Below are 13,937 nucleotides of genomic sequence, written 5' to 3'. Positions count from 1 at the left end.
CCAAGGAAAGGTCATTCAGAAACAAGGCCATAGTAAAACCCATGGAGGCTGGGCGCGGTGGCTCACGCCTGTAATCCCAGCACTTTGGGAGGCCAAAGAGGGTGGATCACGAGGTCAGGGGTTCGAGACCAGCCTGGACAACATGGTGAAACCCCATCTCTACTAAAAATACAAAAATTAGCCAGGTGTGGTAGTGTGAACCTGTAATCCCAGCTACTCAGGAGGCTGAGGCAGGAGAACCGCTTGAACTGGGGAGGCAGAGGTTGTAGCGAGCTGTGACTGCACCACCGCACTCCAGCCTGGATGACAGAGCGAGACTCTGTCTCAAAACAAAACAAAACAAAACAAAACAAAAAACACCCATGGAGAGGCCGGGCATGGTGGTTCACACCTGTAATCCCAGTACTTTGGGAGGCCGAGGCGAGCGGATCACTTGAGGTCAGGAGTTTGAGACCAGGCTGCTCAACATAGTGAAACCACGTCTCTACAAAAAATACAAAAATTAGCCAGGCGTAGTGGCACGCAGCTGTAATCCCAGCTACTCGGGAGGCTGAGGCACGAAAATCGCTTGAACCTGGGAGGCAGAGGTTGCAGTGAGCCAAGATGATACCATTGCACTGCAGCCTGGGCAAGAGAGCAAGACTGTCTGAAAAAACAAATGAACAACCCATGGAGAGTGATTCTGACATCAAAGCCTAATAATGTTACATGCAGATGATAAAACCAATCTGCTCCCTTGAATTCTAGATGATAGACACAAGTTTGTTTTGTTACGCTGAAGGTCTGTATAATCATGTAACTAGCTGTGCAATTAAGTCTGCTATGAAAATGCAGTGAAATCACCATGAAAACACCTGCAAACAACAGTGTGTGGGGATGTGTGCATTTTAAATAACCAGAGGTCATTTTCAAAAGTGAAAGAACATTGTTAGGAAGGTGGATACCACACCTAAGTGGTTTAACGTTAGTGGAAATAATGACTGATGAACATCTTAGAAATCTCCAAATAAACTTAGCAAAGTAGAAAACACCTTTTAGATGGTTGGTAAGAACCATGCAACAGGTGTCAAAAGCCATGAGAACTGCCCAATCTGAGACCCTCACCCAGCACTAAACTTTGCAGTGAGCCCCTTCACCTCTGTCAATTTTGGGTTCCTCCATTGATAATTTTGAAGAGACCCTTTGCTCCCACTGTCTCAGCAGCAGGCCCCACCATGTCTGGAGCTGGCTGAGACCCTAGGCAGGACCCCGGCTAAAAGCAGCAGCAGGAGCAGCCGCAGCAGCAGGACTGAGGGTGATTCTCACTAGAAGCCCAAGTCACTCAGTCTTAGGTTGGCTGTGGGGAGTCACAGCCGAAACATGACCCCCCGAAGCAAACTTGGAGTGGTTCCTTGAACTGCTGGGGGAAGCACTTGAAATTGATGCAATTCTAAGCTTACTGAGTTTACGCCGAGTCCAAACTAGTCTGGATATTCCTAATCTATGGGCAAGGGACTGGTTAGTAAGCTTCAGATTACATAAGGTTTTTATAAAGTTTTAATAGTGGATTTGTTGTTTTACTATTACGTAGACATGAAAAGTGATCCTTATTAAAACCCAATGAAGATGGAAAGTTTTATAAAGCATTTAGAAGAGACTAGAGTTAGAAGACAAATTTATATATATAAACCCAGTGAAACTTAAGATCAGAAAGTGTAATCACAGTTGGGGCTTCATTAGTGGGAGAAGTGGAGATGCTGTCAGCACCTTGTCTCCGATGATGTATGTAAAGGGCCCCTACTACCACTTTAGACAGCGGGCCAAACTGAGCAAACCAGTCAGCATTCAGCACAAGACAGCTTTTCTTAAGTAAGCTAGTAGCAGGATGAGAAATTACAAAACTAAGTTTTTAATCTATTGGTCTGTGTCCTTCTAACCTCACAGGTAACTAGCATTATTATTTAGGCTGAGAGATATTACATTTAAAACTTACCACAAGCATTAGACATCACTTTACAAACTGGGAGCAGTTCTAGGGAAATGGTGTTCTCACCATCCTACGTATTTCTTTTCGTCATTTAAAACCAGTTTATCGCAGGTGGCACAGGAATTTCATTTTTATATGGGGAGGAGCCGTGGGTGTTGAAAGTTCAACTGTCTTTAAGAGAAAGACACATGAATGCTGCTGTCACGTTTGGTGAAATTTCCAAGCAACAGCTGTGGCAGAACTACATTTTTACCAGGCCGAACCTGCTCCGAAGTGGGTGAAACCCAGCAGCCCAGCTGAGTTTCTAAGCGTAAAGTTCTGTTGCTGCCTACCAGGACTTTTCAATGGTCACCTTCCTCTGAGGGGGCCAAGGAGGGGTCCGAGGGCCTAGGGATGACAGACACACAGAGCTTACTCTCTGCAGCAGCAGGTTTAGGACACACGGTGACTTGGCAGTTGTCATCCCTGTTCTTGAAGGAAGAGCGTGCCATTTAAAGAGCTGCATCCTCCAATCTCGGCTGCTCTGATGTGGCTGCCCTTCTCTTCCGCCCCAGCGCCCCCACCTAGCTATGGTGTCCACATCCCTTTCCCCTCTGTACCACATGAATGTGCACTGCCTTTCCTAACCCTGCTACCCCTCGTTAGAACTTACCTGTTTAGGGCCGTTCTCTTTCAGATCTAGGCTTTGTGTTCTGCCTTCTCATCACCAATCAAATAAACTGCAGGTTATTTGCTAAGAATGTGAAGACCTGCATGAGGGTCCCAGCTAATTACTAACTGTGAGCTCGGGGCCAACTCACATCCTCTCTGAGATGCACTTTCCTTCTCTGTAATGCTGCAGTGCTTGCTGATTCATGGTATGACCCAAAGAATGAACTTAGCTTTTGTGAACTCTAGAGCTGTATGCAAATTTTAGAAATTCTTTTCTTCCAGGGCATAATGACTGTGTTAGCGACAAGATGATTAGGATGGCCGAGGAGGGATGAAGGAAGGCCTGTGACCTCTCCTCTACTCCTTCCATGTGGGTAGCTACCTTGCTCTCTCTATCTCTCTGCCCTGCACCCTGCAACCCACGCCAGGAGTTCAGGAGTCAGCCCTAAATCTAAGACGTCCACCAGTGTACATGTTCTTTTCATACTGTGCTGAGTCTATTTCCAGAATCTGAAAATGGAAAGAAAGGGCCTAACCATATCAACATAAACTATTTAGAAAAGGAATCCTTGCATGTTTTGTGGTTCAGTGTATCTTCATGTATTTCATCATTTAATGCTTCCAGCCAGCCTGTACTACTAGGCCCATTTTATAGATTAGAAAACTGAGATGTAGGCCTGGAGCGGTGGCTCATGCCTGTAATCCCAGCACTTTGGGAGGCTGAGGCGGGTGGATCACGAGGTCAGGAGTTCAAGACCAGCCTGGCCAACATGGTGAAACCCTGTCTCTACTAAAAATACAAAAATTAGCCAGGTGTGGTGGCAGGTGCCTGTAATCCCAGCTACTCAGGAGGCTGAGGCAAAGAACTGCTTGAACCCAGGAGGCAGAGGTTGCAGTGAGCCGAGATCGTACCACTGTACTCCAGCCTGGGTGACAGAGTGAGACTCCGTCTCAAAAAAAAAAAAAAAAAAAAAAAAAAAAAAAAAAAGGAACTGAGATGCAGAGCACATCTATGGCCTGTCAGGGGTTGCGTTCCAATCCAGTGGCTCTGATTCCAAATCCAGTGTTCTTTCTACTATACCACAGCTGTCGATGTTGGGGAATCCCGTTACCCTGGTAAAAGGTTTCTCTGTTACTGTGCAAAATCTATAAACATAGGTAAGTTGGCCATTTCTAATCAGCTTATTAGAGAAGCAAAAATCTGTGGATTTGGAGGCATAAGTATGATGGTTTCTTCTTCCTATGTAAGACACTGCCCTGGCATGGTGACCAGGACTCCAACCCTGACATGCAGTACTTACATCATACACCTGGGGGCTGGTCAGACATCGAGCTAGCAAGCCACACCAGGCAGGGAGCGTGGTGGTTAGTGGGGGGCCGCTGTGTGTGAGGATGGGCTTCAGGTAACTTTAAAATGGGAATTAAGGAAAAATGGCTGCAAAGAAAACATATACACAACAAAATGTGCTTAAAAATCACCCGACATTCCACCCACAAAAACCTTCTTTTCCCCATTTTACTAGTACAATACACAAAATACTTGTAACATGCAACAGTTTGAATCAAAGAGTAAGATACACCCTATCAGCCTTAAATAGTAACTGTTAACTCTTAGGTTGGTAATTCCCAATTTTCAGTTCAAACGTGTATTTGATTAATTAGAAATTAGATCCCCCTTCTCCCTTTGTCATGCTGAATGGAAGTTTTGGTTTCAATCAGCATTTCAGCCTCTGACACACAACTGGCTCCAGGCCTTGGAAACAGGAGATAGTGTCCCTGGAGTGGGGAGCTGCAGCCCCTGTGTCCCCTCTGCTCTTGTTCTCTGCATGGATTCCTGTTAAGCCACTCTACCCAGAGGGCAGGTGGTGGAAATGTTGAAGTTGGACAGGACCTTAGGGGTAGCCTGGGGCTACTACAAAGGCAGAAACTGAGACTTGGCAACATCAAATGATTTCAGTAAGGTTACTCAGACTGTAAATCTCTCAACTTCCCATACAGGACCATTCTTCACTCTACCCATAGCTTCTCTCCTAGATGCTAACACAAGGCTTTTCAACCTCAACACTACTGACATTTAGGGCCAGATCATTCTTTGTTATGGGGGCTGTTCTGTGTATGGTAGGATATTGAGCAGCATCCCAGGTCTCTACACACTACAGATGCCCCTCGACTTATGATGCAGTTACATCCCAATAAGCCCATTAGGTTGAAAATATCATAAGCCAAAAATGCATTTAACACACCTAACCTACCAAACACCACAGCTTAGCCCAGGCTACATTAAATGTGCTCAGAACACTCACATTAGCCTACAGTTGGGCAACATCATCTAACACAAAGCCTATTTTATAATACAGTATTAAATATCTCATGTAATTTATTACATACTGTACTGAAAATGAAAAACAGGATGGTTGTATGGGTATTCAAAGTATGGTTTCTACTGAACGCAGATCAATTTCACACCATATTGTAAAGTTGAAAGAAATGCAAATTAAAGCCATGATTAAATACCACTACAAACCCAACAGAATGGCTAAAATTAAAAAGACTGACGACACCAAATGTTGGTGAGGATGTGGAGTAACTGGAACTCTCATACACTAGAAGTGACTGTGTAAAGTAGTACCACTATTTTGGAAAACTGGCACTGTCTTCTAAAGTTGAACCTACCCATGCCCTATGACCCAGCAATGTTACTCCTGGGTAGATTACCAAAAAAAAATGTATATGTACATCAAAAGACATGTACATCAACAATAGAATAAGTTGTGATATATTTATATAAGAAATACTATGGAACAATGAGAACAAATGAACTAGAACTACACATAACAACATGGCTGTATTATACACATAATGTCAAGCCAAATAAGCCAGACACTAAAATATATATACTATATAATCCTATTTATAGAAAGTTGAAAAATAGGTACAACTATTAAATGTCGCTAGAAGTCAACAGAGCAATTACATTTGGGGAGGGGGAAGGAGTAGTAATTGAGTCATGGCATGAGGGGGTTGGCAATTTTCTTTTCTTTTTTTTTTTTTTTTTTGGAGACAGGGCCCACGTAGCTGGACTACAGGTGAGTGCCACCACACCTGGCTAATTTTTGTATTTTTTGTAGAGACAGGGTTTCATCATGTTGCCCAGGCTGGTCTATAATTCCTGGGCTCAAGTGATCCACCTGCCTTGGCCTCCCAAAGTACTGGGACAAAAGGCATAAGCTACCATGCCCAGCCTTGGTAATTTTGTTTCTTGATTGGTTTGGTGTTAAATGAGTGTGTTTATTTTGTGATAATTTACTGAGCACTTATTATTTGTGTACTTTTCTGTATATCTGTCATACTTCAATAAATGTTTAACATTTTCAGCATCTCCAAAGACCATATATAATAAGCCACCTGCCCATTTGATGACTATGTCAACTTAAGAAACCATGAGGGGTTGGGCGAAGTGGCTCATGCCTGTAATCCTAGCACCTTGGGAGGCTGAGGCGGGCAGATTGCTTGAGCCCAGGAGTTTGAGACCAGCCTGGGCAATATGGCGAAACTCTCTCTCTACCAAATATACAAAAAATTAGCTGGGCGTGGTGGCATGCACCTGTGGTCCCAGCTACTTGGGAGGCTGAGGTGGGAAGATTGCTTGAGCTGGGGAGGGGAAGGTTGCAGTGAGCCGAGTGCACCACCACACTCCAGCCTGGGCAACGGAGTGAGACCTCATCTCAAAACAAAACAAAACAAAAAAACCAAGAGGGTTTAAGATTTTGGTTTTTAATTTTCACTTGAGAGCAAGTGAATCTACAGGAACAGGGTTTGCCCTGCATGTGGTCCAGTTATGCCAATGTCAGATCATACAAGATCAGACTTGGCCAAGTTCATCCAATAGGAATTATCCTCCCCATATGGATTAACAAACAGCTGAAGTTCTACTTCCTTTTCTGACCACAGCATGATTCATTGTGTAATTTTAATCTAATCACCTAAAAAGGCATAGTTCCCTGGACACAAAGCTCTTAAGAACTACATGAGTCTACCAGGTCGTGGGGTAATTACTCTAAGGATATGCAAACATTCCTCTTGGCCAGAGAGCTACTCACCAGCACTACCCATCGTTGAATGCTCAATGCACATGTTCCATGAGAGGACGAACTATCCCTGTCCCAAGCATGCATCTTTCCTTACTTATCAGGTGTCATTCACCGACAATTCAACAAGATTTCATCCCCAATGTTTCATTGACACAGGGGGACGCTACTTAAAAGGATACTTGTGATCAAAGCTGTACCACAGCCTGAATATCCATGCGCTCTCCTGTTTTGTCCGGTTTCCTCTGGCAGAATCTGGGCCGTCCTAGGAACAAACAAGAGGGCACATGCTTAGTTGTACAAAAGGGATCTCAAAGAAAGGGGAGAAAAAAACTTTTAAAACCACTTGTATAGCTCTGGAGCTCACAGTCAAACATCCCATGTCAGCAAAGTTTCAAAGATATATTGGGATAGCATTTGAGCAGAAATTAAATAAACTCAAAAGGCAGAAAAACAGTCTCCCAAGTAAAAAGGCTGGGTTATGTCTGTGGATAGCTCAAACTCAATATGGAACAACATTTCTTTTGGCATTTTTATTGCAATTTTCCTCGATGTATCTTTCAGCAGATTAATTACCCTAAAATAGTCTAGATCCTAACAGGCCAAAATTGATTTATAGAGAATATTTTTAAAAGTTTTTTTAAAAGCAACTTTCCAATCCCCATCCCCAAAGCAGGCCTGTGGAAACCACATTTTGTTGAGTATCCTGACAAACTAGTTAAGGCTTCTCTGTGGTCCTTACCCAGAGGGACCTACACTGTGCTCCAGGTGGTAAGGTACTTGTCTCCCCACCAGTTTTAGGAAGGTGGGATCAGTGAGCAGGGGAAACGAGCTCGAACTAACAATTCTGTTATTTTATCTACCCTCAAGTAGCAAGTTCCTTGCTATTCTCATGCCCTTCCAATTTAAACATCCCCACCATGTAACTTTCAAAATAACCTGCAAAATCAGACATTCATTTAAGGTTTAGGAAATCTGTTCTGTGCAAGTATCAGAACCAGCACGGTTAATATAAAACTCAGATCGACTGCAGCAATTTGAGGGTACTACTGGGGCTCTGCAAGCACAGACTCCTTGTGAAGCTGTTATTATCATCATTCTCTTTAATATTACAGGGAGAGGCAACTCCGCAAGTGAGGGACAACTGACAATCACCAGATACAACTTGAACCAAAATTACAAGTAGTTTTAAATCATGGTGAGTGTAAATTCTACCTGCAATGGCAACACCAATAATTAATCAAAGATCTTTGAGAAGCACATAGACAAAAAGGAGAGAAATTAGCAAGCACTATTTATTAATACACTCCTAAAGTTTCCAACCGCAAAGATATTTTTAAAAACTGAATCCCCTCGGTATTTCAGGAATGTTTAGCGATGGATATGGAAATAGCTCAGTTAAATGGGCCCTTCTGTGATTCAGGAAATAGAAACAAGCAGGGACTCCAGAGACCAATTTGATTTTACGTTTTTATAAATCATGTGGAAGAGAGAGAGCACAGAAATGCCTCCATTTGCAGGGTGACTGATTGCTAACCCAATGACAACTCTGGGAAGATTCCAAAATGCGACATGACTGAGTAGAAAAGTAGCAGATGACTTTTTTGATAGGCAAATATATAATGGAAAAAAGTAAATGGTTCTTTATAAAGTAATAGGCTCTAAGCTCTCAGTTCTAAGTGCCTGTAGAATTTTACTAATGATAAAGCACGATGATAAACATCATCAGGAAGGATACTATAAACCATCAGGCACAAAACGAGTCCCTCAAAGTCAGTTTCTTCTACTTCTTCCCTTAAATCAGTGATGAAAACAATGAACCCTACTCTGTCGTCTTAACCTCTGCAAAACCACAAAGCATTTATTATCACTGGACTACTTAATTTCTTGCCATTTAATCTCAAGAAAGCTACAAGAACCCCTGAACTTAAATTAAAAAAAAAAAAAGAAAGAAAGCTACAAGAGACTTATATAAGCCCCAAAAGAGACAATTAAAATGAGTAAAGCAAGGGAATGGCTTCTATTTGACAGCAAACTAACAAAAGGTCTTCTCAGGCTACTGAAAGATATGCCTGCAATCCATGAATAAGATAAAGTGACCTCAGACTCCACAGCAAATCCTGAAATGTAAGAAACTAAGAGATAATGCTTAGAGGCTACAAGGGGTAAATTCAGGACAAATCAAAAGTGTAACTTTGTGAAAAGGGTGTTAAACAACTTCTTATTCCAAGAGATGGTGCCAGAAGCATGATTAGGTACAGGAAGAACTTAGATAAATCCACATATGGTGGCTTTGGGGAAATCAGGGCAGTTCTGTGGGACAGAACTAATTTTTTAAAGCTGACCCGGAAGACAAGCAACAAATGAATGCTTCATGACATGACTGGGGCTGCCATCACAGAGAAGCCATTGAGAGCCCTTCCTGTGGGTCACTGTGGGAACAGGCGGAGCCTCCTTCCTGGCTGCACTTGGCGACTCTTGGATTTTCCATTCCTGTGCTGTCCACAGAAAAAGCAGACTTGCTCTCTCAACTCGTCTCTCCTCAAAACCTGGGTTCACACCTCATGTCTTTAGCTCAGGCAACTTCTAGAGCCTGGAGCATTCTTTTTTCCTCTCACCTTCTCCCACCCAGAACACCTACCTGGCCAACCTCTATTCATCTTTCAAGCCTGTGCAGAAGCACGGCTTCTCTAAGAAATGTTTCAAAAGTGACACAGCACTCCAAGAAGTGTAGGTGTGGATATCACAGGCTCTCAAGAGACTATCTGGGTCCTGACTGTGCCGCTGCCATTGCCTTGCTGTGTGACTCTGGGCAAGTTACCTAACCTATCTGTGGTTCAGGATCCTCATCTGTAAACTGGAAATATTAATAATTACCTACCTCTAGGGGCATTATGAGGCTGGAATGTTGTGATAGAACAAGAAATATATATCTGGTTTTTGTCTGACACAAAACTCCTAAAACTCTTGGAATTTCCTGAGTAGATGGGGTGGGAGGAACATCTTCCTAATTAATAATAAGCTCCTTTCAAGCACACCTGAATTTATGCTAATAAGGTGACTCTTGAATGGACACTGATTGCCAGAGAAACCAACCATGTAATTAGAGGATTGGAACTTTTAGCTCCATCCCAACCTCCTGGGAGGGGAGGACTGGGGATTGAGTTAATTATCAATGGCTACTGATTTAATCAACCATGCCTATGTAATGAAACCTCCATAAACCCTAAATGACACAATTTGGAGGGCTTCCAAGTTGGTGCCACATACTCCCATCCCCATCCTTTGCCCTATGCATCTCTTCCCTTAGGCTATTCCTGAATTGTATCCTTTCTAACAAACTGGTAATGGTAAAAGTTGTGTTCTGTGAGTCATTGTAGCAAATCATCGAACCTGAGGAGGGGGTGGGAACCCCCCTATAGCCAGTCAGTCTGAAGTGCAGGTCACGACCTGGGACTTGCAACTGGTGTCTGAAGTGGGGAGAGTCTTGTGGGACTGAGTCCTTAACCTATGGGATCTGATGCTAACTCCAGGTAGGTAGTGAGTTAAACTGTAGGAGGTCCAGTTAGTACTTATTGGGAATTGGAGAACTGGCTGGTACAGAAAAAGACCTTATATATTTGGCATTACAAGTGTTGTGAATGTAGAGAAAAAAGGTTTTATTTTAGAACTGTAAAAGATTTTTCATTTAAAGGACTTAGGATGGTGTCTGATATGTGGCAGGCACTCAACAAATATTGACTCATTATTGTTTGCCATGTGACTTTTTGTGCTGATTAAATATTTGTGAAATATTTAACCCAGAATCTGGCATGTAGTTAGAGCTCATATTACTAATTAAGTTCATTTCCAAAGACTGGATATATAATTTCAAGCACATATTTGTTTGGGGGGGAAAAAAAAGCCTAGTCATTAACATCATTTGGCTATCTTGTGTGGCTTTTTACACAAGGAATTTTCATCTTTTTACTGCCATTATTAATAGAGAAGCCCCTTCAAGAAAATACCACCAACCCTGCTTATTACCATTTTTTGAGCATGTAACAATGAGTGTCTATTTCTTCTGCATTCATTAAGCACCTACTATGTGCCAGGCACCATGCTGGGTGCTGGAAACACAAAGAGGAATATAACTTAGCACCTGGCCCTCAAGGAGCACTCTTTCCAGAAGGTGAAGGTGGCGGGGGTTGCGGAGGGGGTAGGGGTAGGGGAGACAGACAAATACATATTGACTGACAAATGTAATGAAGAAAAAGAAAGCTGATTAAAGAACTGGGGAATAGCAAACAGTCCTATTTTTGAAATGCGTTTTCTAGAATGAATACATAATGATATCTGTGTAGAGTTACATTTCATTCCATTCTTACATAATATTAAAAGATGTTTTAAAAAGTTAAGGTCATTACACTAATAAGAACAGCTTACTTTTTTTTTTTTTTTTTTTTTTTTTTTTTCAGGGATGGAGCATGTGGTAGGCAGAATAATGGCCACCCCACCAAAGCTTTCTACAGCCTAATCCCTGGAGCCTGTTACACTACCTGGCAAAAGGGACTTTGTGGATGGACTTAAGGTTATCCCGGTAGGCCCAGTACAATCACGTGGGCCCTTAAAAGTGGATAAGGAGGGCCAAGCATGGTGACTCACGCCTGTAATCCCAGAACTTTGGGAGGCTGAGGTGGGCAGATCACTCAAGGTCAGGAGTTCAAGACCAACCTGGCCATCATGGCGAAACCCCGTCTCTACTGAAAATGTAAAAATTAGCTGGGCGTGGTGGCATACACCTGTAATCCCAGCTACTCAGGAGGCTGAGGCACAAGAATTGCTTGAACCTGGGAGGCGGAGGTTGCAGTGAGCTGAGATCACACCACTGCACTCCAGCCTGGGCAATAGAGCAACACTCTCTCAAAAAAAAACAAAACAAACAAACAAACAAAACACACACACACACACACACAAAATGACGGACAAGGAAGGCAAAAGAATCAGAGGAAGGAATGTAGTAGAAGAAAGGGCAGGAGAGATTCAGAGCTTGACAAAAACTCGCCCCACTGTTGCTGGTTTTGCAGCAAGAACACATGGAACTGAATTCTACTGACAACCTGACAACCTGAATGAGCCTGGAAGTGGCTTCTCCCCAGAGCTTAGGCTTGCCAACACCTTGAAAAACTGGAAGCAGAGAAACCAGCTGAGCCCACCAGATACCTGATCTACTGAACTGTAAGGATGACAAAACTGCATTGTTTTGGCTGGGCATGGTGGCTTATGCCTATAATCCCAGCACTTTGGGAGGCCAAGATGGGTGGATCTACCTGATCTACTGAACTGTAAGGATGACAAACCTGCATTGTTTTGGCTGGGCATGGTGGCTTATGCCTATAATCCCAGCACTTTGGGAGGCCAAGATGGGTGGATCACTTGAGCCAAAGAGTTCAAGACCAGCCTGGCCAACATGGCAAAACCCTGTCCCTTAAAAAAACAAAACAAAAAACCAAAAAACCCTATTGTTTTAAGTCACCAAATTTGTGGTAATTTGTTACAGGAATCACAGACAACTAATACAGAGCGTAGTAGTAAATAAATGATGTCACTTGATTTGGGCCTGATATGCTTTTTTTCTTTTTCGGAGATGGAGTCTCACTGTGTCACCCAGGCTACAGTGCAGTGGTGTGATCTCAGCTCACTGCAACCTCTGCCTCCTGGGTTCAAGCAATTCTCCTGCCTCAGCCTCCCAAGTAGCTGGGATTACAGGTGCCTGCCACCATGGCCAGCTAATTTTTACATTTTTAGTAGAGATGGTGTTTTGCCATGTTGGCCAGGCTGGTCTTGAACTCCTGACCTCAGGTGATCCACCTGCCTCAGCCTCCTGAAGTACTGGGATTACAGGCATGAGCCACCACACTCAGCTTGAGCCTGATATGTTTTGGCTCTGTGTCCTCCCCCATAAGTCTCATCTCAAGTTGTGATCCTAAGTGTTAGAGGTGGGGCCTGGTAAGAGGTGGCTGGATCATGGGGCAGACTTTCCCCTTGCTGTTCTTGTGATAGTGAGTGAGTTCTCACGAGATCTGGTTAAAAGTGTGTGGCACTTCCCCCTTGCTCTCTCTCTCTCTCTCCTGCTCCGCTATGGTAAGACGTGTTTGTTTCCCCTTTGCCTTCGCTATGATTGTAAGTTTCCTGAGGCCTCCCAGCTATGCTTCCTGTACAGCTTGCAGAACTATGAGTCAATTAAACTTTTTCTTCATAAATTACCCAGTCTCAGGTAGTTCTTTATAGAAGTGTGGGAATGGACTAATACAGGGCCTTTGTTATATCATTGGGATAATGGGACCAATATTTCTCAGCAGAGGGTAATAAGAGGGTTTAGAAACGGAATCAGCCAGGCACAGTGGGCTCATGCCTGTAATCCCTGCATTTTGGGAGAGTTAAGATCACTTGGCCCAGGAGTTTGAGACCAGCCTGCACAACAAAGCAAGATCCTGTCTCTACAAAAATATTTTATAAATTAGCTTGGTGAAGTGGCACACTCCTGTGGTCCTAGCTACTCAGGGGGCTGAGGGAGGAGGATCCCTTGGGCCCAAGAGGTCAAGGCTGCAGTGAGCTGTGATTGCACCACTGCACTCCAGCCTTGGCATCAGAAGGAAACCCTGTCTCAAAACAAAACGAAAAAAAACCAGAGTCAAGTCTCTGACCATGATACACAGATAGTTTTCTTCCCTGCTTAAAACTCTCCAGAGCTATGCATTGCCTATATCGGGGCTTTTCTAATGGTAAAATGTACACACATTCCCTGGAGACACTGTTAAAATGTAGATTCTGCTTCAGTGGGGCTGGTGAGGCCTGAGTGTCTCCACTATCTTGCTTCTGCCACTCTCCACCCTCGCCCTTTATCACCTTGTCATCAAGCCCTTCAGGATGCAGATTCATCTATCTTGTTGCAGATATTTTCCCAGAACCTGAAAGTATGTCTGAAACAGAACAGGTACTCAATAACTATTTGTCAAATAAATGAATAAACTGATCTTGACTCTGAGTTTTTAGAAAACAGAAAAGGAAGAGCAGAAAGGGAAATCAGGGGCCAAGGGAGGCATTTGGAAGCACAAAAAAAATGGAGGGGGGAGCGGTCACAGAGTAGCAATTGGAGGAAAGGCACCTCTGCAACTGTTTGAAGTTAAAGGTTTAGGTGACAGATTTACGGGTGTCAGATTTCAGCCTGGAGAAACAAAAACAAAAACAAA

At 43.3% G+C, this 13,937-nt stretch overlaps 2 protein-coding genes across 3 annotated transcripts in view; one reads left to right on the top strand and one right to left on the bottom strand.

Moving 5' to 3' along the window:
- The window catches only part of CHST7 (carbohydrate sulfotransferase 7), a 50,073-nt gene extending 37,123 nt beyond the window's left edge, over positions 1-12,950 (top strand). The window contains exon 2 of one of the 2 annotated variants that reach the window (XM_073013770.1): positions 11,772-12,950. The gene's annotated coding sequence lies outside the window, so the exon portion shown is untranslated. Of the gene's footprint in view, positions 1-11,162 lie in introns of both variants that reach the window. The other variant, XM_073013769.1, reaches the window with a different exon arrangement.
- Positions 1-13,937, bottom strand: part of SLC9A7 (solute carrier family 9 member A7) — a 151,947-nt gene that overhangs the window by 9,928 nt on the left and 128,082 nt on the right. Inside the window, exons 15-16 of the mRNA XM_007991491.3 lie at positions 6,888-6,970; positions 3,919-4,024 (exon numbers count right to left, since the gene is read on the bottom strand). Coding sequence (XP_007989682.2) covers positions 3,919-4,024; positions 6,888-6,970 — 189 coding nt within the window. The remainder of the gene's footprint in view (positions 1-3,918; positions 4,025-6,887; positions 6,971-13,937) is intronic.

The sequence above is a fragment of the Chlorocebus sabaeus genome, chromosome X (genome assembly GCF_047675955.1).
Source record: "Chlorocebus sabaeus isolate Y175 chromosome X, mChlSab1.0.hap1, whole genome shotgun sequence".
Lineage (NCBI taxonomy): Eukaryota > Metazoa > Chordata > Mammalia > Primates > Cercopithecidae > Chlorocebus > Chlorocebus sabaeus.
The sequence above is the reverse complement of the archived record's forward strand: the minus strand, read 5'-3'. Positions and strand labels throughout refer to the sequence as shown.